General features: G+C 43.2%; 1 protein-coding gene across 1 annotated transcript in view; it reads left to right on the forward strand.

The window, feature by feature from the left end:
- Window positions 1-25,768, forward strand: part of LOC124794636 (metallophosphoesterase domain-containing protein 1) — a 73,322-nt gene that overhangs the window by 12,078 nt on the left and 35,476 nt on the right. The window contains exons 2-3 of the mRNA XM_047258148.1: window positions 16,860-17,004; window positions 17,090-17,363. Of these exons, the coding sequence (XP_047114104.1) occupies window positions 16,860-17,004; window positions 17,090-17,363 (419 nt within the window). The remainder of the gene's footprint in view (window positions 1-16,859; window positions 17,005-17,089; window positions 17,364-25,768) is intronic.

Consider the following 25,768-nt stretch of genomic DNA (forward strand, 5'->3'; position numbering starts at 1 on the left):
AGCTATCGCATTATAGTACTGAAGTCATATCCAGCAATGTATGTGAATTTGGTGTATTCTGTGGTTCTTGCCCAGGACAGAACATGAACTACACTGTGTTTCATTGCCGCAAAATGACGCTGATAAATCATCAGAATGGAAGTTAGTACACAACAAGCATCAAACATTCGGCACTAAAACTTCGTCTACAGCAAATGTTTCGAGGTTCGAGAATGTAAACAATTTTGATGTACTTTGTTCTAGTAATAGTCTCACAGAAAGTGAAAACAATCGTAAGAAGAGTGTTCCGATAAACTATCGGAAAGAGGTTAGGTTTGATCTTCCAAAGCCACAACGTTCAGTTAACAGCAATGAAAGTGGCAGTGGTGTGATCCAGTTTGCTGTGAGTGAAACATCAACAAATCGTCTTCACATTTTCGCTTATAGTCATGGTAGAGGCATGGCTGATATAGTGAAAAGCAATTTTAATGCTGCCGATGTTTGTAGAATTGTGAAGCCAGGTGGTAAACTTCAAGAAGTTGTAGCGGGGTGTGATCCTGAAAAAGTAAAAAACGAGTGTGTGATCTTAATAGGTGGCTCAAACACGTTGCCTGCAACGAAGGGAATGATGTCATACAGTCGCTCAGGATGAAAATATCGGCGCTTCTTCAGTCTAAGGTATTTGTTGTGAACATTCCAAAGAGACATGACTTAAACCCACAGTCCTGTGTAAATGAGGCTATCTCACAAACGAACTCTAAGTTAGCAAAGTTGCATAAGCATTTTAACAATACTTGTGTTGTAGATATAAGCAGTTTTGGACGAGAATTATTTACAAGACACGGTATGCACCTGAACAGATCAGGAAAAAAAGCATTAGGTACCCTCTTAAAAACAAAAATATTGGAAGAAGCCCACAAATGTACCCCAAAGTTGGAACCAATCGCACTTAAATGGCTCCAGCCCTCAAGTCAGACTCGGTTTCAAACTCAAATGTTTCAGGAAATTGTTAGTAATGAATGTACTGTGTCTGTAGCTACAGATAATTTTTTAGGCAAAAGTTTACATCTGTCTCTAATTCCAAAGAAATGACGATTTTTCACCAAAATGTGGGAGGACTTGGTAATAAAGTAAATGACATTACTGTTCTGTTAGAGGAACCACAAGGACTAAAAGATACTGATGTATTATGTGTTAGTGAACATCATGCGAAAGACATTGAAAGGTTACAGCTAAGTGGTTACTGTCAGGCAGCGCATTACTCTAGAACCATCATGGAAAAAGGTGGAGTGTTAATTTATGTAAAAAATAACATATCTTACAATGCGTTAGAGTTAAAGAGCCATTGTATAGAGCAACAAATTGAAGTATGTGGTGTTGAGATTACTGTAAATGACTTCACGGCTGTAGTGTTAGCACTGTATAGATCTCCCTCAGGGAATTTGAATGTATTTCTTAAGCACTTAGATTCTTTATTATCCATTGTGTACTCAAAGTCCAAGAACTTGATAATTACTGGTGACTTTAATGTTGATTTTCTAAATGAGAGCAATAGTAAAGCTGATTTAGTACATTCAATGGAGTCTTATAATCTGATGGCAATAGTAGATTTCCCAACTAGGGTTACTGTTAACAGTAAAAGTCTGATAGATAATATATTTATAGATAAGTCTAAATGCAATGAGATCACTGTACATCCAATCCTTGGCCTTTCTGATCATGGTGGTCAATTGCTTAGGCTCAATTACATCAGTGTGTGCAACAGTTCCGAGCATTCTTGGAAATCTTTTAGGATAGTAAATGAACAGGGCCTTAAAAAATTCAATGACAGCCTAAAAGAGAAAGATTTGAGCCCAGTTTATAGGGAAACAGATGTAAACAAAAAGTACAATTCATTTTTAAATGAATTCATGTCTGTATTTGAGTCCATCTTTCCCAAAAAAGTAGTTAGAAATAGACATATAGGCAATGCCAAGAAGTCTTGGATCACTACAGGGATAATAACATCTTGTAGAACAAAGAGGATGTTATACAGTTCTCTCAGGATTTGTAATGATCCAAAGAAACGACAACACTACAAACTTTACTGTAGCATTCTCAAGAAGGTTATAAATAAATCTAAAAGTATGTGCATAAAATCAGAAATTGAAAGCTCAGAAAATAAAATTAAAACTATATGGAATGTAATAAAGAGGGAAACTGGCAGGACAACAGGGAACATGTCTCAGATAGAGATTAAAACAGGGGACAGTATCATAAAGGAACCTGAGTTGGTTGCAGAAATATTTAATAACCACTTTTTGAGAGCAGCAGAGAAGACAGGCTGTAATGGTTCTATAGAAGAATCATTGTCCCTCCTACAGAAAGCTATTAGCAACAGAATCCCACAGTTATCTTTACCTCCAGTTACTGTAAGTGAAGTCATAAGAGTAATTAGATCATTAAAAAATAAAAATTCTGCTGGTGTGGACAATATTTCTAGTAAAATACTGAAACATTGTTATAAATTTGTTAGTCCCGTCTTATGCAACATATACAATGCATCCCTACAAGATGGGATTGTCCCTGACAGACTTAAGTTGGCTGTAGTGATTCCTCTCTTTAAAAAAGGGGATAAAAGCATTGTTACAAACTATCGCCCAATATCCCTATTAACTATCTTCTCGAAAATTCTAGAAAAACTCGTGCACAGGAGGATTGTAGACCATCTCAACTTCCACAGTATCTTAAGCAAAAATCAGTTTGGGTTTCGTGCCAGTCTTTGCACTGAACAGGCAATATTCTCTTTCGGCAACCAAGTTTTGGAAGCCATTAACAAAAAAATGTCTCCAGTGGGTATTTTTTGTGATCTTACGAAAGCCTTTGACTGTGTAAACCACCAAATTCTTTGGAAAAAGGCAGAATACTATGGTTTAGGCGGTACTGTTGGCTTGTGGCTACAATCTACATTTATTAATGACCTTCCTCTTTGTTCTGAGACAAACAGCAAATTTACCCTGTTTGCCGATGATACAACAATTCTAATTGACGATTTGATTGATCATGATCTTGAACAAGCTACAAGTACTGTTTTTAATGACATCTTAAATTGGTTCTCCTCAAATGGTCTCTCACTCAATGCAGATAAAACTCATTATATGAAGTTTCATACATCACAAAGTAATCCCGATGAAATTGTTTTTTTTTTGATGGTGAAAACTTTTTTTGCAAGTGGTTGGTTCCCCCAGAATATGATAGCATATGGCATCAATGAGCGGAAGTAGCCAAAGTAGGCAACCTTAATGGTGTCAACTTCAGCCACTGAAGAAATTACCCGTAATGCAAATGTTGCCGAGCTAAGTTTTCACCATCCAAAAAAAAGCAACCAGAATAATGTGTGGGGTCAATCAAAGACACTCTTGCAGGCACTTGTTTCGGAAGATAGGTATCCTAACAACTGCCTAACAACTGCCTCACAGTATATTTTTTCCTTGATGACCTTTGTGTGCAAAAATTATTCTACCTACCAAGACAACAGTAAATTCCATGGCTATAACACCAGAAACACAAACAATCCACATTTCGAAATGAAACGTCTCACTCTGGTACAAAAAGGAGTTTACTACTCCAGCATTAAGCTGTTCAATGCTCTACCACTACATATCAAATGTGTTCATACAGAACTGCCAAAATTCAAACAACTTCTCAAAGATTACCTGACAGAGAAATCTTTTTATACTGTGGATGAATATCTGAAAGAAAATGTATACCATCACTGAACTTATTGTGTCTAGAAGTAGTTCAATTGATTTTATTGTGCATTGAGCATTAGCACACTTTTCGTAACAACAAATTGACTGTATCTGTATTTACTCTTGTAGGCCAAATATCTGATTTAACTTTGTGCTGTTATCTTTAACCTTTATTTGAAACTCCTTTTTCTGTTAAATGGTTGTTATGGTATCTAGCTGATGTTGTATCTATTACTGTATTTATAGTATGTCTTACTTAAACTATGTACAATTTGGCATTGAATTGCCCTTTGTATTTATTGTAAGTGTAAATTGAAACCTGTACAATTTGACACGTTCCATATCCTTGTGATTGGCTCACTAACTGGATCTATGGAACAAGAAATAAATAAATAAATCTTGAAGCCTACTGATGGAGAATTTGACCACAGCCACATAACTTTTTTAGTGTGACCAGAATATGGGCCTAGCAGACATAAAGACAGTTTTGTGAAGTGCCAAATGACTGGTATCAAGTAACTGAAAATGCAAGATGACTTCCAGAACCCTTTGTTGTAATGGAGTGTAATCCCTTGCACAATATAGCAATTTGTAAATTTTGAAACAGTTTTGTGGCTAAGAAGCTCAACAATGTTTCAGTTCATTATCAGCTGGTGAAACCCATGGTGAAGACAAGTGTTTTTTTCGTAACTTTACAGTCATTGTAACACTGGACTTGGATCATTTTGCCTATTTAATTAATGTTACTGTTTTGCATTATTAAATAGGCACTTGTGTCATGTTTAAAGTTGAATAATTAGAAAAAAATGGGTCATTCCTAGCAATAGTTCCTATGCTTTTAAATTTATTTCATATGTTTTAAGAATTTTGATGCTAATTTTTACCTTGCAAAATTAATTCTGTATACTGCTATTAAGTTTTTTCACTGTTGTACTGCATTATTGTAAGTAGACCTAGTATTATGACAAGATAAAAGGTTGCTATATTGAATATATCCTATATGTCAAGTATAAAAGTGATACATTGGTAATAATAATCAGATAAAAGAGCAGTTTCTAAGCTTTTAAATTTAATTGTGAATGAACTTAGATCACTTCTTGCAAATTTTGTCTTTTGTTCTATTGATATATTTCTTCATTGTCATTCTGCACTAATGTAAGTGGTTATTATGCCATGGTATAACATATAAAGTAGACAATAATTTAGGGGATAAAATCTATAAATTATTTGTAATTAAAACTTGACACAGGCCTCAAAGCTTAAAATTTAATTTTCTCAGTATCTTCCAAACAGGACTTGAATTGTTATTCCCATGTACCGTGAAATTGGTATTCTGCATAGCAGTTGGAAACAGTATGGGTGCACAGACTGCTGCAGTTGCTACTGCACCCATATAAAATCTTATATATCCCAGGGACCCTGAGGTCGTGACTGTCTATAAATGGCTGCAACATTTCCATTATCTTCTCAGGTGGTCAGAAAATAGATCTTATACCTTGTCTTCCCCAGATTCTACATATTTTGCGGAAGGAGCACAATAGGTGATTCATTTCATGATTGTTCAGTATTTCTCCATTTTTGTTTCTTTGAAAGTGCCAACTTTAAATCTTATACCCCATCCCATTCTTTCGCGACATATACTCCAGAAGTTAATTCCAGAAGTCGAGTCAAAAACAGTTGTAGCACTGTGTAGCAATGTATTTAAAATGACTCTCTTCTGGATGGGGTGGTGAAAACTCTGCATGCTGAGATATAAATCAGTGTACCTCTGGTGTACAGGGCAGCAGCCGCCCATACAACTTTGTTTGCCACAACATCTCAGTATGTCTTCTACTGTTTCGGGAATGAACCAGATGCGTGGGTGCATACTGTTCATGTGATCAATAAACTGTTCCAGAGCGTCGGGACCTTGTGGCTAGATTGTAAAAGTATCTCAAATAATCGATAAAATGGAGAACAGTCTTCTCGTACTGAATTTTATTGTATTTGAAAGTCTACAAATGACCATGTCCCTTTATTAAAGTGTCAAATCAGAGACAAAATAAAAATTGAAATGAAACATCTTCGGGGTTTTGTGATCTGTTACAGTTTTAATAAATGTTTAGATACAAAAAAAAAAAAAAAAACATTTATGAGAGCCCATTTGTCTGGAGCAGCAAAACTAGCACCCAACACTACTTGCACTACTTTCAAAAAGGGCTAAAGAAAACATCCAGGACATGGTGGAGCACATTACAGTTACTATGACATTAAACTATCTCTTCCAAATTTGCCTAGCAAGTTTAGAAGGGAGCCTATCCAACTGTGACACGAGGAAAGTAGCTCTGCATTCAGGACCAAACAGCAGCTGTGTGAAGGTCCAGATGTAGACAGTCAGCAGAGAACCCTGCAGCTTTCGATATAGCAAGAGTAAAAGTGCATTGAGTAATTCAAGAAAGCAGAGTAGAAGTTCGTGATTAAATCAATGATTTCATTTTAGTAACCAAAATATAGGATTGAGTTGGAAGAATATCTTCCAAAAGCAAATAAATGCGGGTTAATACAACACTGAAAACATTTTTAATCTTTCCTAGCAAACTGTTCCCAAAAACAGTAGATTATTTTTCCCAAATAAAATGTAATAATGTACAAGACACCACTTTGTAGCATCATAAAGAGAACCAGAAGAATTAGCTGTTGGAATTGACTTTCATCAGCAGGGAATGGTAAAAATGCCCTTTTCCCCTGAGGGGATTAGATTTTACTGTGCCACTAGTTAATATACAACAAAAAGGCTGAACACTTTTCACTAGTGTGTGTGTGTGTGTGTGTGTGTGTGTGTGTGTGTGTGAGAGAGAGAGAGGGAGAGAGAGAGAGAGAGAGAGAGAGAGAGAGAGAGAGAGAGAGAGAGAGAGAGAGGGGGGGGGGGGGCGTGAGGTAGGTGGGTCACCTAAAGTGTCTTGATTTCTTCAACAAAAAATTATCTTTTGGCAGTGAAATTTTATCACACATCTGAGTGAGAACAGGTAGACTACTTGGAGGAATCAAATAAAGGGGCAAGGAAAAGAATGAGCTAAGTCCAATTTTATAAATGTTATGCACTGAAACGCCAAAGAAACTGGTATAGGCATGTGTAATTCAACTACAGAGATATGTGAACAGGCAGAATATGGCACTGCAGTCGGTAACATCTGTATAAAACAAGTGTCTGATGCAGTTGTTAGATAGGTTGCTGGTGCTACAATGACAGGATTTAAGTGAGTTTGAACATGGTGTTATAATCGGCACACGAGTGATGGGACACAGCATCTCCAAGATAGCGATGAAGTGAGGACTTTCGTGTACGACCATTTCACAAGTGTACTGGGAATATCAGGAACCCAGTAAAACATCAAATCTCCAACTTTTCCGGGGGCTGGAAAAAGGTCCTGCATGAATGGAACCAACAACGACTGAAGGGAATCGTTCCACGTGGCAGAAGTGCAACCCTTCTGCAAATTGCTGCAGGTTTCAATGTTGGGCCATCAACAAATGTCAGTGTGCGAACCATTCAATGAAAAACAATCAATACGGTCATTTCGGAGCCGAAGGCCCTCTCGTGTGCCCTTGATGACTGCATGACACAAAGCTTTATGCCTCTCATGGGCCCTTCAACACCGACATTGGACTGTTGATGACTGGAAACATGTTGCTTAGTCAGACAAGTCTCGTTTCAAATTGTTTTTAGCGGATGGACGTGTACGGGTATGGGGACAACCTCATGAGTCGGTGGACCCTGCATGTCAGCAGGAGACTGTTCAAGCTGGTGGAGGCTCTGTAATGGTGTGGGTCATATGCAGTTGGAATGATATGGGATCCCTGATACATCTAGAAATGACTCTGACAGGTGATATGTATGTAAGCATCCTGTCTGATCACCTGCATCCATCCACGTCCATTGTGCATTCCGACGGACTAGGGCAGTTCTGGCAGGACAATGCGACACCCCACACGTCCAGAATTGCTACGGAGTGGCTCCAGGAATGCTCTTCTGAGTTTAAACACTTCTGCTGGTCCCCAGACTCCCCAGACATGAACATTATGGGGCATATCTCTGATGCCTTGCAACATGCTGTTCAGATATGATCTCCACCCCTTCGTACTCTCACGAATTTATGGATAGCCCTGTAGGATTCATGGTGTCAGTTCCCTCCAGCACTACTTCAGACATTAGTCGAGTCCACACCCCCCCCCTGCGGGTCCGGGGGTAAGAATAGGCCCACAGTATTCCTGTCTGTCGTAAGAGGTGACTAAAAGGAGTCTCAAACGTTTCGGCCTTGTGTGATGGTCCCCTGTCGGGTTTGACCTCCATCTCTCAAAATTTTTCTGAAGAGCGAGCTGATTGGGGAAGGGCGCCTTACTTGGTGCATTGTGTCCATCTTGCGTTGAGAACTTTCGCCAGCTTATTCGTCGTTGCGTTGCAGTCCTGCCCGCTCTACATCTCTTGGGCATGGATACGCTCCTGCGTGCACTTTCTGCCAAGCAATGTGCAGGGCCACTTTCTGCACTGACAGTGACCATGGACCACATGTCACCTAACATCCAGTACGGTAGCCAGTCCGTTGTGGTGGGGCCGCCATGTACCCTGTTGGTTGTAGCCCCCTGACAACACAGGGATCGCTCTACTGATGCCTGCGCCGTTAACTCCCCGCGTATACCAAGGAGTAGATGCCCATCTCCCTGGGGCATCGGGACTCCCGGCAATGGCCATCCTACCAGGTGGCCTTTGCTGTGGCTGGGTGGCGCCCGTGGGGAGGGCCCTTGGTCGGAGTGGGTGGCATCAGGGTGGATGACACGCAATTAAGCGTGGCACATCTTCTCTTGCTGGTGGCCAGCCACCAGCAGTCTCTAAGCGTTTGAGGGCCCATTTTAAAGGTAACGTATATGACCCCAAATCGTTCCCCTCCCTCGCCACACCCTGGGAGGAACGAAAGGCTATGAATGAGAGCGACAGGTATTCGCCCCAGTATCTCGTCTGTACCAGAGCTGACGGGGAATCGTTTGTGTCTGTGAAGCCTCAGTTCTTTGTCGAACATTTAGAGGACAAGTTCGGGGAGGTGGAGGGCTTGTCCAAGATGCGGTCAGGGTCAGTCTTAATAAAAACAGCATCCTCTGCCCAGTCACGAGCCTTGCTCACTTGTACGAAGCTGGGGGATGTTTCTGTTACTATCACCCCACATAAAAGCTTAAATATGGTCCAGGGAATTATTTTTCACAGGGATCTCCTTTTACAGTCCGATGACGAGCTGCACGCCAACTTAGAGCGACGAGGGGTCCATTTCGTCCGGCGCGTCCACCGGGGTCCAAGGGATCACCAAGTTGCAACCGGTGCCTTCATCTTGGCCTTCGAGGGTGACACGTTACCTGAGAAGGTCAAGGTGATGGTATACCGTTGTGATGTCAAGCCCTATATCCCTCCCCCGATGCGGTGCTTCAAGTGTTGGAAGTTCGGCCATATGTCTTCTCGCTGTGCTTCCAGCCTCATTTGTCGCGATTGTGGTCGACCGTCCCATCCTGAAACTCCATGTGCCCCACCTCCCATCTGTGTCAACTGCGGGGAGCACCACCCCCCTTGCTCACCGGACTGTAAGATTCTCCAGAAGGAGCGGAAAATAATGGAATACAAGACCCTGGATAGGCTGACCTACACTGAGGCTAAGCGAAAGTTTGAACGACTGCATCCAGTATGAATGACGTCCACTTATGCCGCCACTGTCGCTCCTGTTACAGTTCCTATAGCTGCTCCACACACCGTTAGCTCTCAGAGCCAGAGGACCACACCTGCCCCCTTGATGGTGGGGGGCACTGAACTCCCTGTTGCTCCTGCTCCATCTACTTCAGGAACAACACCCCCCCAACCATCGGGGATGTCAGTTCCCCCTTCCCAGCCGGAGAAGCGTAAGACTTCTTCGGCTCCTCTCGCCAGGAAGGGGTCCCTTGGGGACCTCCCTTCGCAAGCTCCGACAGATACCAAAGCCGACAGCCGCAAGTGGCTCAAACAACCGCCGGTCCCTGGTTGTAGGGACACACGGTCGTCGTCTGTCCCTGAGACTGACCCAGTGACGCCCTCCCAGCCTGAACCACCGAAGGCACAGCGAGAGAAACAGAAGAAGAAGAAAGTCCCCAAGGCTAACGACATTGCGGTGGTACCTATCCCACCGCTTCCTACAAGCTATGCGTCTGAGGATGAGGTGGAGATTCTGGCGTCCGCTGAGGACCTCAATCTCGCCGGTCCCTCCAACGCCATGGAAAGCACTAGCACAGGTGCTCAATCGAAGGCAGCAGGTGACCCAGCGGCGTAATCTGCCTTCCCAGTCCCGTCACGCCTTTCTCAGCCATGGCCAATACCATCCTCCAGTGGAACTGCAGCGGTTTCTTCCATCATCTAGCTGTGCTCTGACAACTTATCAGCCTTCACCCTTTCTTCTGCATTGCTCTTCAGGAAACTTGGTTTCCAGCAATGCGGACCCCCGCCCTCCGTGACCATCGGGGTTATTATAAGAACCGAGCAGCTTATGAAAGGGTGTCTGGTGGCGTCTGCATCTATGTCCTTAACTCTCTTCACAGCGAGTCTGTCCCTCTACAAACAGCTTTAGAGGCTGTCGCTGTTAGGGTGTGGACGCCACAGGCTATTACCGTCTCCAGTCTTTACCTTCCACCGGATGGTGATGTCGCACTGCATGTCCTGGCTGCACTGATAGCCCAATTGCCGCCACCTTTCTTGTTACTAGGCGATTTCAATGCCCACAACCCTCTATGGGGTGGGACTGTCTCCGATGACCGCGGTCGTGCCGTGGAGCATGTGTTGGCTCAGCTCGACCTTAGCCTCTTGAGCACCGGTGCTCCCACGCATTTCAGTGTGGCCCATGGCTTGTTCTCAGCCATCGATCTCTCTCTTTGCAGCCCCGGACTTGTCCCATCCCTCCACTGGAGAGTGCATCCTGACCTGTGTGGTAGTGACCATTTTCCCATCTATTTGTCACTGCCCCAGTGTCATTCTTCTGGGCGCCTGCCCCGCTGGGCTCTCAACAGGGCTGACTGGCCGGCTTTTACTTCCGCTCCAACCATTGAGTCTCCCCCACAGGGTGACATTGACGAGGTGGTCCGTGTCTTAACCACGTCAATCATTTCAGCGGCCGAGGCTGCCATCCCCCACTCTTCTGGACTCCCTCGGAGGAAGGCTGTACCCTGGTGATCGCCGCAGATTGCTGAGGCTATTCGCGACCGTAGGCGGGCTCTCCAGCGTCATAGGCGGCACCCGTCTCTAGAGACCCTCATCGCCTTTAAGAGGCTCCGTGCCTTGGCCCGTCATCTTATTGCACGGCGTAAGCAGGAGTGCTGGGAGAGGTATGTCTCATCCTTGGGCTCCCGTGTCTCCACCTTGCTCGTGTGGTCCCGGATCCGGCGGATTTATGGATACCAGACCCCTATGGGTGTTACTGGGATCTCCTTGGATGGTGCTGTCTGCACGGACGCTGCCGCCATTGCTGAACACCTTGCCGCGCACTTTGCTAAGAGCTCTGCGACTGCAACTTACCCCCCGCCTTTCGCTCTCTAAAGGAGCGAGCCAAGCAGACGCCGTTATCATTCCACACGCGTCGTTCTGAAAAATACAATGCTCCTTTCAGCGAGAGGGAATTCCTCGTTGCCCTCTCCGATTGCCCTGATACAGCACCAGGACCAGACTGCATCCACGCGCAGATGCTGAAGCATCTCTCCAGGGACTGCCAGAGACACATCCTCACCATCTTTAACCGCATTTGGAGCGAGGGCATGTTCCCGTCGCAATGGCGAGAGCTTGTTATTGTCCCCATCTTGAAGCCCGGTGCGGACCCACTGGCAGTGGACAGCTATCGTCCCATTACCCTCACCATCGTTTTGTGCAAATTGCTCGAACGTATGGTGAGGCGGCGTTTGTGTTGGGTCCTTGAGTCGCGCGGTCTCCTCGCTCCATCCCAGGGTGGCTTCCGTCGGGGCCGGTCTGCTGCAGACAATTTGGTGCGGCTGGAATCTGCTATCCGTGCGGCCTTTGCCCGACGTCAGCATCTCGTTGCTGTATTTTTTGATCTGCGGAAGGCATATGACACCACATGGAGGCATCACATCCTTGCTACGTTGCATGAGTGGGGTCTTCGTGGTCGGCTCCCGGCTTTTCTTCAAGCCTTTTTATTGCGCCGCTCTTTCCGGGTGCAAGTCAGTGCCGCCTGCAGTTCATCTTATACACAGGAAAATGGGATCCTGCAGGACTCGGTGTTGAGCGTCTCCTTATTTCTAGTGGCCATTAATGGTCTGGCTGCAGCCGTGGGGTCGTCGGTGTCTCCTTCTTTGTATGCCGACGACTTCTGCATCACCTTTAGCTCCATGACTACGCGTGTCGCCGAACGCAGGCTGCAAGTAGCCGTTCGCAAGGCAGTATCATGGGCTCTGACTCATGGTTTTCAGTTCTCTGCAGCCAAGACTCGAGTTATGCACTTCTGCAGGCGTCGGACAGGCCACCCTCATCCTGAATTTTACCTCGACAGCCACCTGCTTGAAGTGGTGGACACTTGCCGCTTCTTAGGACTCGTCTTTGATGCCCCGCTCACATGGGTTCCTCATATTACTCAGCTGAAGCAAAAGTGCTGGCGGCACCTCAACACCCTCCGCTGCCTGAGCCACACGTCTTGGGGTGCAGATCGCTGCACGCTGTTGCGATTGTACAGAGCCCTTGTGCAGTCCAGGCTTGATTATGGGAGCCTGGCCTATGGGTCTGCATCACCCTCAGTGTTGACGTTGTTAGACCCCATACACCACTGTGGGGTTCAGCTTGCAACTGGTGCTTTCTGTACGAGCCCCTTGGATAGTCTACTGGTGGAGGCCGGGGTTCCCCAACTGCGGATTCGCCGCCATCGACTGCTCGCCGACTATGCTGTCCACGCGCACTACTCGCCGGGCCATCCCAATCATCGCCTGCTTTTCCCTGCCATGGTCCTCCATCTGCCCGAACGGCAGCCTCGGTCTGGGCTTTCCATAGTTGTCCGCGTCCAGTCCCTGCTGTCGGAGCTGGGGTCATTCCCTCTTCTGCCTCCCTTCCGGGTCCGTGCACCTACGCCTCCCTGGTGTTTGCCCCGGCCGTCCGTCCGTCTGGACTTGGCACAGGGACCCAAGGACTCGGTTCCGCCTGTGGCCCTCCGTCGCCGTTTTCTTGTGCTCCTTGCCTCATTTTCGGGCTGTGAGACTGTCTACACTGATGGTTCCCTGGTTGATGGTCGCACTGCCTACGCTTTTGCTCACGCTGCCCATGTTGAACAGCACTCCTTGCCGGCTGGCTGCAGTATTTTTACTGCAGAGCTGGTGGCCATATTGCGCGCTCATGAGCATATGCGTTCCTGCTCAGGTACGTCCATCGTCATTTGCAGTGACTCCCTGAGCAGCCTCCAGGCCATCGGCTGCTGCTATCCCTCTTCTCCTCTGGTATCCTCTATTCAGGAGTCTGTTTCCGCCATTACCCGCTCTGGTCATTCGGTGGTCTTTGTTTGGATGCCAGGTCACGTTGGCATCCTGGGGAACGAACGTGTCGACAGGCTGGCCAAAGGGGCGATCGATGCCCCAGCTTTGGAGATCGGCCTCCCGGCTCGTGATCAGCAGTTGGTGTTGCGCCGTAAGGTGCTTGGGATGTGGACTGATGAGTGGCGTGGCCTGACATCCCCGAATAAACTGCGGGCTGTCAAGGAGACGACCGATGTGTGGCGGTCCTCCCTGCGGGCTTCTCGCAGGGACTCTGTCGTCCTGTGTCGGCTCCGCATCCGCCGTACCTACCTGACGCACAGCCATCTTTTGCGTCAGGAGGATCCCCCCGTGTCGGTGTGGGTCCCGGCTGACGGTCGTCCACATTTTGTTGGAGTGTCCCTGACTGCGCACCCTCCAGCAGTCTTTTAATCTCCCGGGCGCTTTGCCTTTGGTTTTATGCGATGATGCCTCCATGGCTGACGACGTTTTAAATTTTATCCGTGGTAGTCCTTTTTATGGTTCCATTTAGGGAGGTCCTGCACCTTTCCCTCTCTGTGTCTCTTGTCCTCGAGTCTCTCATATTTGGTTGCAGATTTTAGTGCGTAGTCGGATGGTTGACTCTTTCCCTTGTTTTTGTTCTCGTGGTCAGTCAACCAGTCTCCGGCCATCTTCTTATCTTCTGTTTCTTTCTGTCTGGTGTTCATCTGTACTCTTCTTGTCTGTAGTGTTCATTGCCGCATTTGTGTTCTTTCAGTGCCTGGGGGGGAGTCTCCTTCCCCTTGGGGTTTTACCTGCTCCGCAAATTTAAGTCTCGCCTATTTTTGGAATGGGGGACTGATGACCTCAGCTGTTTAGTCCCCTTTAAACATCCCAACAACCACCACCACCACGAGTCCATACCACGTCTTGTTGCGGCACTTCTGCGTGCTCACAGGGGCCCTACATGTTATTAAGTAGGTGTATCAGTTTCTTTGGCTTTTCAGTGTAGAACATTAATATTTCTAGTTAAATCTTTTCTTGATCTTACAGTTCTGTAACATTTACAGTTATTTTGCAAACTTACAAACCTTAACTAACATCCTGTAAATATGTAACAATGTTATTGCAAATTTGTTTGAAGTTTTGATGATGTATGTTAAAAAGTTGAGTAAGAGTTGCTTATCAAATTAAAGAAGGGGATCCATCCATGACTTCAAAGTAGCATAAACACTGTATTTTCCTTTATTACTTGACACAGAATCGAAATATAATTTAAAAGCAGTACAAGACTGCCTAGTCTGAGAACTTCAAGCAAAAAGGAGGCAACTCTCATAATTTTCTTTTGCTAATGACAAACAAAAAATTTTCAAAATATATAGCTCCTGGTATTTCTCATGATAGATGGGTAATCTGAATCTATATCATAGTAAAAAACATATATGGTTGGGAGAAAATTCAGGAAAACCCAAACTCTAATCCTTTGGATTCTTCAACCGGATGTGCTGATTTCAAACAGCAATCTTCTATGCTCCATTATGTCATCCTGAATTTGATAAGCCTTGGGTGAAAGGGACACTTCTGCACATAGAAGTGCCTCAGGAATCTTGTCCATTGGTGAAAAGTTTCAGCTTTAGCTTCCTAACAAAATGTGCGAATCGTGGAACAGACAACATCACTATCTTTTTTGGCAACACATTCAAGATAAAGGAAAAACGTAATCTATGCATTTGACAAACAGTGAATGTTTAAAGTTTACATATATAATTGCCATTTATAACATAAAGCTTTAGGTGTAATGTTGGGCAGAGGCAGATCCTTGCCAAAATCCACATATATGGCCTCCTTTTCCAGCTCTTTCTGCTTTCCTTCTTAGCTTTTCTCCTCCTCTCATAAAACATGTTTGCTTTCAATTTGGGAAAATAGTTTTAAGTTTTCTAATTATTCAGTTGAGACTCATTGTCTCTGATTTCCGCCACTTCTGTGCACTTTTATTTTTCCATTTGTAGGCATTTCACTTTGCCTCTGTATTTGTCACAGGTACTACATGTATCTGTGTGGGTATACTCATAGGAAATACACTATGTATGTGTTTTGTAATATGCCTTACGTGTTGGGTAATTCTCTTTGAATAAATTGAACATTGTACTTATGTCCAGTTCGTCAGAGAGTATACTTTAGTTGTATCTTCTAACCCATAATAACAATGTCTGTCTGGAAAGGGGGCAATATGCTGCTTAATTTCCAGGGGCTGTTCCCGTGTTTCTCTCTCTTATCAAGAAGGGCATTCCTGGTAGTTCGATGACTAGACACTACATATTGTGTCTTACTTTTTGATATGTCACGTGCCATGCATTGCCATCAATGCCGTAAGAAAAACAAAAACTTCTTTCACTGCATCCCATATTTGTACTCAAACTGTGTACTCATAGGTTGCATTGTTAAATCTTGCTTCACGTTCATTTTTCCTAGGCCTTTTTCAGTACATTAGAAGTACAGAAAGGAGACCATATAAATAAGCATCCTGCAAAACTACGCAGTCCAGTAAGTTCAGCACTTAATGGACTAAACCTTTTTGTTGTGTGTCATATGGGTTGAGCTCTTTCTTTCCCTGTACAACTTCTTTTCAAAGCTCATTTACATTATGACTGAGTTAGTTTTCCTGTTCTGTACTTCCATATACTGGTGAAAAAAGAAAAAAATGAACTAAACTTTTTTCCTGGACCCTTCAAGTATCTTAGCAGTAATTATTGTCATTGTGTTCTGTTCCTTCCTGAAATCTAATAGACCTAATTTTACTCTGCATATGAATTTTTTGTTTGCCGTATATGTATCAGTCCACTTTCTTCTCTTCTCTCTTTAAATCCTCAAACAAACAGTATAACATTTAGCACTTGTGTTCCAGTCAGTACTGCAGCAAGACACATTTGGTACTTGTATCTTATATTCCCATACAATATTTAATTTTTTTTTACCTTCAAATACATATATTTTAAATTGCAGAAACTTAGAAAAGAAAAACTTTAAGTTTAAGCAGTAGTTTAAATAAAATTGCCTTTTGCATGCTGCACATTAGTTTTTCACATTTTACATATTTTGCCTTATTTACAATGCATCTTCAGTGGGTGTCAGATCAGCATCTAATTCATTATCAGTAAGCCAAACAGCTTTCTCCCATACAGAAAACTGGCTGAAAGGCTGCAGTGACCACAACAGAAACTGCAAACTGTCAACCAATTGTCTATATGAGAGAAAGCTGTTTGGATTACAAATAATGAATTAGATGCTGATCTGAAACCCACTGAAGATGCTTTGCAAATAAAGTGAAACACATCTGGGTGTGCAAGCAAAATTTTAAAAAAAATTAATGTGCAGCATGCAAAAGGTGTTTTTCTTTAAAATTACTTCAATTTATACACTACTGCTGCAAAAATGTCCACCACAAGAAATTTGTAACTTATATTTTAAGTTATTTAAACTATGTTCATCAAGTTTATGAACAGATAAGCTGGGTGACAGACCCAATAACCTGTGATGTATACATTTAAGGATATCAGTGACAATGTATTACTGAAGCAGCTTTTCATTTTCTAATTAATGTTCATACAGTATAATTTTAGGCGCAATTTTTTGTTGCAGTTTTATTTATTTGTAATGTTTCTGCAGGTTCGAATAGTATGTATGAGTGATACACACTCATTGACTCCACATATCAGATTTGACATTCCAGATGGAGATATTTTCATACATGCAGGTGATTTTACAAAATGTGGCAGAGAGGAAGAGGTTATTGATTTCAATAATTGGATAGGTAAGCTTAGTTGTTTCCTAATATTACATCCATGATAGTCAATACTAATATGAAAACTGAATTTATTTGTAATATGTAATTTTAGGTCAGCTGCCTCACAAATATAAAATTGTTATTGCGGGAAATCATGAGCTGAGTTTTGATGAAACATTTACACAGTCTTTGAACAGCAGTCCAGGCGACAGAACTTCTCATACAGGTTACAGTGTTGTTGATAAAATTCCAACATTGGGTGTTCCAAAAGAAAACATAACAGAAGCAATAACAACTCCAAATGTGAAAAAATGTTTGACGAACTGCATATATTTACAAGATGAAGAAGTTGTAGTTTACGGATTGAAAATATATGGCACACCATGGTAAGATATTCTTTGTAGTGTTTACACTTCATTTCCACTGTGCATCCTTTAGTAGTGAACTTACTATCCGTGAATTTACTGTTTATGGGGAAATTTACTTGTATAATTGTCATTATAACAAACAATGTATGAAAAAATATCAGAATTGTCATATCTCAACGAGGAAATTAAAACTTTCAGCACAGGGCAGGAGTATGGAGAGGAACTCTGACTCATGTTTAAAAGAATAACTGATCATACATTGGACAGATATGTACCCAGTAGAACAGTTATTGGTGGGAGCAAACCTCCATGGTATACAGTCACTGCAAAGAAACTTCTAAAGAAACAGAGATTACTGCATAATATGTGTAAAATAAAGCATAGGACTATAGATAGAGAGATGATGAATGAAACACATTTGGCTGTCAACAGAGCAATACGTGATGCCTTCTATGACTACTGTAGCAGAATATTGTCAAGTGACCTTTCACAGAACCCAAATAAGTTCTTGTCATATGTAAAGGCTGTAGTGTCCAGCCCCTAGTGGATGATACATGATCTGAAATTGATGGTAGCAAAACAAAAGCTGAAATGCTTAACACTGTTTCCAAATATTCCGTTACAAAGGAAAACCCAAGAGAATTGCCCCAATTTAATCCTTGTAACACTGACAAAATGAATGGAATAAGTATTAATGCCAATGGTGTTGAGAAACAGCTGAAATCACTAAAATTGGACAGAGCTCCAGGGTCAGGTTCTACACTGTATTTGTGGTTGAGTTAGCCATTCTTCTAAGTATAAACTATTGTAGATCCCTTGAATAAAAAACCATGCCCAGTAAAAAAGCACAGGTCACACCCTTCTACAAGAAGGGTAGTAAAAGTGCTCCACAAAATTACCATCCAATATCCTTGACATCAATTTATTGTCGAATCTTAAAGCATATTCTGAGCTCAAACACAATGAGGTATCTTGATCAGAATGACCTCCAAAGTGCCAACCAGCATGAATTCTGACAACATCGATTGCACTTTTCTCACATGACATATTGAAAGCTTTGGATCAAGGTAGTTAGGTGGATGCAGTATTTCTCGATTTCCGAAAAGCATTTGTCTCATTACCACATTTATGCTTATTGTCAATAAATTTGATCATATTGGATATTAAGTGAAATTTGTGACTGGATTGAGGACTTTGTGGTAGGGAAGACACAGCATGTTATCGTGGATGGATAGTCATCATCAAAGGTAGAAGTAACTTCAGGTATACCCCAGGGAAGGGTGTTGGGAACCTCGCTGTTCATGTGGCATATTAATTTATGTTCTGCTATCAGTCTACATTTTATATCCTCTCTACTTCGACCATCAACAGTTATTTTGCTCCCCAAATAGCCAAACTCCTTTACTACTTAAACTGTCTCATTTCCTAATCTAATTCCCTCAGCATCACCCGACTTAATTCGACTACATTGCATTATCCTCGTTTTGCTTTTGTTGATGTTCATCTTATATCCTCCTTTCAAGACACTGTCCATTCCATTCAACTGCTCTTCCAAGTCCTTTGCTGTCTCTGACAGAATTACAATGTCATTGGTGAACCAAAAAGTTTTTATTTCTTCTCCATGGATTTTAATACCTACTCCAAATTTTTCTTTTGTTTCCTTTACTGCTTGCTCAATATACAGGCTGAATAACATTGGGGAGAGGTTACAACCCTGTCTCACTCCCTTCCCAACCACTGCTTCCCCTTCATGCCCCTCGACTCTTATAACTGCCATCTGGTTTTTGTACAAATTGTAAATAACCTTTCGCTCCCTGTACTTGACCCTGCCACCTTCAGAATATGAAAGAGAGTATTCCAGTCAACATTGTCAAAAGCTTTCTCTAAGTCTACAAATGCTAGAAACATAGGTTTGTCTTTCCTTAATCTATTTTCCTAGATGAGTCGTAGGGTCAGTATTGCCTCACGTGTTCCAACATTTCTACGGAATCCAAACTGATATTCCCTGAGGTCGGCTTCTACCAGTTTTTCCATTTGTCTGTAAAGAATTCGCATTAGTATTTTGCAGCTGTGACTTATTAAACTGATAGTTCAGTAATTTTCACATCTGTCAACAACTGCTTTCTTTGGGATTGGAATTATTATATTCTTCTTGAAGTCTGAGGGTATTTCGCCTGTCTCATACATCTTGCTCACCAGATGGTAGAGTTTTGTCAGGACTGGCTCTCCCAAGGCCGTCAGTAGTTCCAATGGAATGTTGTCTGCTCCCAGGGCCTTGTTTCGACTCAGGTCTTTCAGTGCTCTGTCAAACTCTTCACGCAGTATCATATCTCCCATTTCATCTTCATCTACATCCTCTTCAATTTCCATAATACTGTCCTCAAGTACATCGCCCTTGTATAGAACCTGTATATACTCCTTCCACCTTTCTGCTTTTCCTTCTTTGCTTAGGACTGGGTTTCTATCTGAGCTCTTGATATTCATACAAGTGGCTCTCTTTTCTCCAAAGGTCTGTCTAATTTTCCTGTAGGCAGTATCTATCTTACCCCTAGTGAGATAAGCCTCTACATCCTTACATTTTTCCTCTAGCCATCCCTGCGTAGCCATTTTGCACTTCCTGTCGATCTCATTTTTGAGACTTTGTATTCCTTTTTGCCTGCTTCATTTACTGTGTTTTTATATTTTCTCCTTTCGTCAATTAAATTCACTATTTCTTCTATTACCCAAGGATTTCTACCAGCCCTCGTCTTTTTACCCACTTGATACTCTGCTGCCTTCACTACTTCAACCCCCAGAGCTACCCATTCTTCTTCTACTGCATTTCTTCCCCCCATTCCTGTCAATTGTTCCCTTATGCTCTCCCTGAAACTCTGTACAACCTCTAGTTTAGTCAGTTTATCCAGGTCCCATCTCCTTAAATTCCCTTCTTTTTGCAGTTTCTTCAGTTTTAATCTACAGTTCATAACCAATAGATTGTGGTCAGAGTCCACATCTGCCCCTGGAAATGTCTTACAATTTATAACCTGGTTCCTAAATGTCTGTCTTACAATTATATAATCTATCTGATACCTTCTAGTATCTCGAGGATTCTTCCATGTATACAACCTCCTTTTATGATTCTTGAACCAAGTGTTAGCTATGATTAAGTTATGCTCTGTGTAAAATTCTACCAGACGGCTTCCTCTTTCATTCCTTAATCCCATTCCATATTCACCTACTATGTTTCCTTCTCTTCCTTTTCCTACTATCGTGTTCCAGTCACCCATGACTATTAAATTTTCGTCTCCCTTCACTATCTGAATAATTTCTGTTATCTCATGATACATTTCATCAATTTCTTCGTCAGCTGCAGAGCTAGTTGGCATATAAACTTGTACTACTGTAGTAGGCGTGGGCTTCATGTCTATCTTAGCCACAATAATGCGTTCACTGTGCTGTTTGTAGTAGCTTACCCGCACGCCTATTTTTTTTATTCATTATTAGACCTACTCCTGCATTACCCCTATTTGATTTTGTTTTTATGATCCTATATTCGCCTGACCAAAAGTCTTGTTCCTCCTGCCATCGAACTCCACTAATTCCCACTATATCTAACTTTAACCTATCCATTTCCCTTTTTAAATTTTCTAACCTACCTGCCCGATTAGGGGATCTGACATTCCACACTCTGATCCGTAGAACGCCATTTTTCTTTCTCCTGATAACGACACCCTCTTGAGTAGTCCCCGCCCGGATATCCGAATGGGGGACTATTTTACCTCCGGAATATTTTACCCAAGAGGACGCCATCATCATTTAACCATACAGTAAATCTGCATGCCCTCGGGAAAAATTACGGCTGTAGTTTCCCCTTGCTTTCAGCCGTTCACAGTACCAGCACAGCAAGGTTGTTTTGGTTAGTGTTACAAGGCCAGATCACTCAGCCATCCACACTGTTGCCCCTGCAACTACTGAAAAGGCTGCTGCTCCTCTTCAGGAACCACATGTTTGTCTGGCCTCTCAACAGATACCCCTCCGCTGTGGTTGCACCTATGGTACGGCCATCTGTATCGCTGAGGCACGCAAGCCTCCCCACCAGTGGCAAGGTCCATGGTTCAAATATTTACAGTTGTTTACATTTTGGTTAATATGTGTGACAAGTAGGTAATCAACACTATACAAAAATTAAGAATATCAAAATTCCTTAGTGCATCAGTTAAGTCTGAATAGCGTACAACCCATCCTGAACATTAATTTTTCTGAATAAACAGGATTATATATTATAAAGGAATATTCACAAAGATGTGTAGATGTTATGGGAATAGGTTATGCAAAAAATTACGATGTTGTCAGTTCTCAAACAGTTCAAGACATTCTTTACTTTTCTGTTTCCTTAGCGTAACATAACTGATGATACTTTTCAACTGTAATAAACGTAACTTTTACCTCTTTCAGGTGTACTTCCATAATCTCAGTAATCAAGATACCCCACCTGTTCTTTGTATAAGAACATTGATCAGCGTATGCAAAAGGAATCTTATTGCACATGTAACTGCTGCTCTGTACATTGAAGAAGTCAAGAAAATGTCAACTTTAATTAAACTGGAACCTAATTGGTTACCAGCTGACTACCTAACATAATACAGTGTCTCATAACTGTACATCATACAGTATGTTATGATTCAAGTCATAATCAAATCAGAAAAAAGACAAGAATTATATATCTACAGCAAACAAAATGACCTGACATAAAGAAACAGATGATAAAACTTTTTCTGTAGGTAATGTAAGACAGCCAGACAGTCTGGTATTTGAAGTTGGAAAAACATTTCTAACACAAGGAAATACTAGTTGCTGATTAATTATCTGAAACATAACCTTTGGAAAGACATGCGTAATTGACATTTCACTTTTCCATACAATGCTTTGAGCAGTGTTCACTCTCACTGACAGTTAGTACTATCACCTAATTCTATTGCTTCTACTTCTGCTGAGGATGTTAGGTGAGTGCAACAGGTGTTGATTGTTGCATAGTGGCCATCACCATGGCCGAAGGTCAGCAACCTGGCCACGTATAATTGCTAAGGCAGTATGGGGTGGTATGTTGAAGCTCAGCCACAGCTATGTGTGTTGTGGCTGTCAGGTGGCAGTGGATATGGCCAGATGCTTGAAGGAACTGCATTGTGTCACAGCTCTCTTCCACTATCATTTTGGCAGCTACTCAGACGTATAAATGCTACAGACACTGAGTCACGGACAGGCACAACAAAAAGACTGCTATACACTTTAGGTTTTGGCCAAAATACCTTCCTCTGAAGTAGAAAACACACCCACCCACACACACACACACACACACACACACACACACACACGACTGCAACTGAAGCCACATTGCGAGGGGCATTGCCAGAACATGATGGGAGTGATGACTGGGTTGTGGTGAGGAGGAGGCTGGGGCTGGGAGGGGGAGGGATTGTAGGGTAGGGGTGGTGGACAGTGAAGTGCTGCCGGGGAGCGCACAGGGATGAGGTGGAGAGAGGGTAGGGTAGCTGTGTGCAGTCGGGAGTTTATATGGAGGGCCGGGGAGAGTTGGGAAGGGGGGAGGGTTGGTGGAAAAGGAAAGAAGTAAAAAGACTGGGTATGATGGTGGAATGAGGGCTGTGGAGTGCTGGAATGGGAACAGGGAAGCAGCTGGATGAATGAGGACAATGACTAATGAAGGGTGAACCCAGGAGGATTATAGGAACATAGGATATATTGCAGGGAAAGTTCCCACCTGCACTATTCAGAAAAGCTGGTGTTGGTGGGAAGGATCCATATGGCACAGGCTGTGAAGCAGTTATTGAAATCAAGGATGTCATGTTTGGCAGCATGCTCAGCAACAGGGTGGTCCACTTGTTTCTTGGCCACAGTTTGTCAGTGGCCATTCATGCGGACAGACAGCTTGTTAGTTGTCATGCCCACGTAGAATGCAGCACAGTGGTTGCAGCTTAGCTTGCAGATCACATGACTGGTTTCACAGGTAGGTCTGTCTTTGATGGGATAAGTGATGTTTGTGACCGGACCAGGGTGTATACGCCCTGGGACAACCGGGAAATCTGGGAAAAAACCCAGGATTTTTTTCATCTGGGAGAAAACTGGAAAAAACCTAGAAATTTTTAGGAATTCCGGAAATTTTCCATTCTTTTAGTTTTCATTTAAATTTTTGTAATTTTGACTGCAGTCTACCATCTAAAAACTGATCCTGACCTTATAAAACTACCTGCAGACAAAATCTCCATCACTGTTGTTTTGAACTGCAAGATTACCTGGCAGAAGGACTCCACCAGTTGTCTGATACATCCACATGCCAACCTTGCCTCAATGACCCCATTCCATAAATCCAGCAGGATCTGCAATCACTCCTCAAATCTGTAGGCCTATCCCAGAATCTCTGCCAGGGTCCATCTCTCTGCTCACTCCTACCACTCCCACACTCCTACCTTCTACATGACACAAGTCCATAAACGCAACCACCCAGGATGCCACATTGTGGCCGGTTACTGTGCCCCCACAGACAGAATCTCTGCTCTCATAGACCAACACCTTTAACCTATTACCCAGTACCTAACCTCCTATATAAAAGATAACAACCACTTCCTCCATCGACTCTCCACAGTTCCTTCCCTTTACCACATTATGCCCTGCTCATCACTATTGATGCCACGTCCCTTTACACGAACATCTCTAATGCCCATTGCCTTACTGCTATTAAATACTACCTTTCCCGACACCCTACAGATTCCAAACTGACAACCTCCTTCCTAGTCACCATGATCATCTATATCCTCACCCACAGTTACTTCTCCTTTGAAGGCATTACCTACAAACAGATATGGGGTACGGCATGGGCATCCAAATGGCACCATCCTATGCCAACCTATTTGTGGACCATCTTGAGGAAACCTTCCTGAACCCCTCACCTGGTTCAGATTCATTGGTGACATCTTTGCAATATGGATCAAGGGTTAGTGTATCTTATCCACATTCCTCCAGAACCTCAACAACTTCTTCTCCATTTGCTTCACCTGGTTCTGCTCAACACAACAAGCCACCTTCCAAGATGTTGACCTCCACTTCAAAGACGGCTACATCAATACCTCCACACATATTAAACCTACAAACCATCAGCAATACCTCCACTTCGACAGCTGCCACCCATTCCTTACCAAGAAGCCCCTTCCATACATCCTAGCCACCCACGGTCATCGCATCTGCAGTAACAAGCTATCCCTCTTGAAATACCTGAGTGTCTCACTGTAGCCTGCTCAGACCGTAATTATCCTCCCAACCTTGTACAAAAACAAATATCCTGTGCCTTATCTTTCCAGCCTCCCACCAACTCCCAACGTCTCACTGTCCGGCTACAGAGGAGCATACCCCTTTGTAACTCAGTACCACCCAGGACTGGAGAAAGTGAATTACATTCTCCACCATGGTTTTGACTACATCTCATTATGCCCTGAAATGAGAAATGCCCTGCCCACTATCATTCTCACCCGTCCTACAGTGGTATTCCGCCATCCACTAAACCTACACAATATACTTGTCCATCCCTACACAACCCCTACTCCCAAGCCCCTTGCCTCATGGCTCATACCCCTATAACAGACCTACATGCAAGACCTGTCCCATACATCCTCCCACCACCACCTGGTCACAAACATCACTTATCCCATCAAAGGGCAGACCTACCTGTGAAACCAGGCATGTGATCTACAATCTAAGCTGCAACTACTGTGCTGCATTCTATGTGGGCATGACAACCAACAAGCTGTCCATCTGCCAAGAAACAAATGGACCACCCTGTTGCAGATCACACTGCCAAACATGACATCCTTCATTTCAATGACTGCTTCACAGCCTGTGCCATATAGTTGCTTCCCATCAACACCAGCTTTTCTGAATCGCACAAGTGGAAACTTTCCCTGCAATACATGCTGTGTTCCCGTAACCCTCATGGCCTCAACCTTCGTCAGTCATTGTCCTCACTCATCCAGCCCTGTTCCCATTCCAGAACTACACAATCCTCATTCCACCATCACACCCAGTCTTTTTACTTCTTTCCTCTTCCACTACCCCCTTCCCACCTCTCCTCTGCCCTCCATCTAACCTCTTGACTGCACATAGCTGCCCTGCCCTCTCTCCACCTTGTCCCTGTGTGCTTCCCAGCAGCAGTTCACTGGCCGCCACCCATATCATACTATCCCTCCCCCTCCCCATCCCAGCCTCCTCTTTAACCCCACCCAGTCGCCACTCCCATCATGCACTGCACTGCACTGGTGCTGCTCCGCACAGCGTGGCTTCAGTTTCCAGAGACTGCAGTTTTTTTTGTGTGTGTGTGTGTGTGTGTGTGTGTGTGTGTGTGTCTATATTTGATGAAGCCTTACTGGCTGAAAGCTTAT

The sequence above is a fragment of the Schistocerca piceifrons genome, chromosome 4 (assembly GCF_021461385.2).
Source record: "Schistocerca piceifrons isolate TAMUIC-IGC-003096 chromosome 4, iqSchPice1.1, whole genome shotgun sequence".
In the NCBI taxonomy this organism is placed as follows: domain Eukaryota; kingdom Metazoa; phylum Arthropoda; class Insecta; order Orthoptera; family Acrididae; genus Schistocerca; species Schistocerca piceifrons.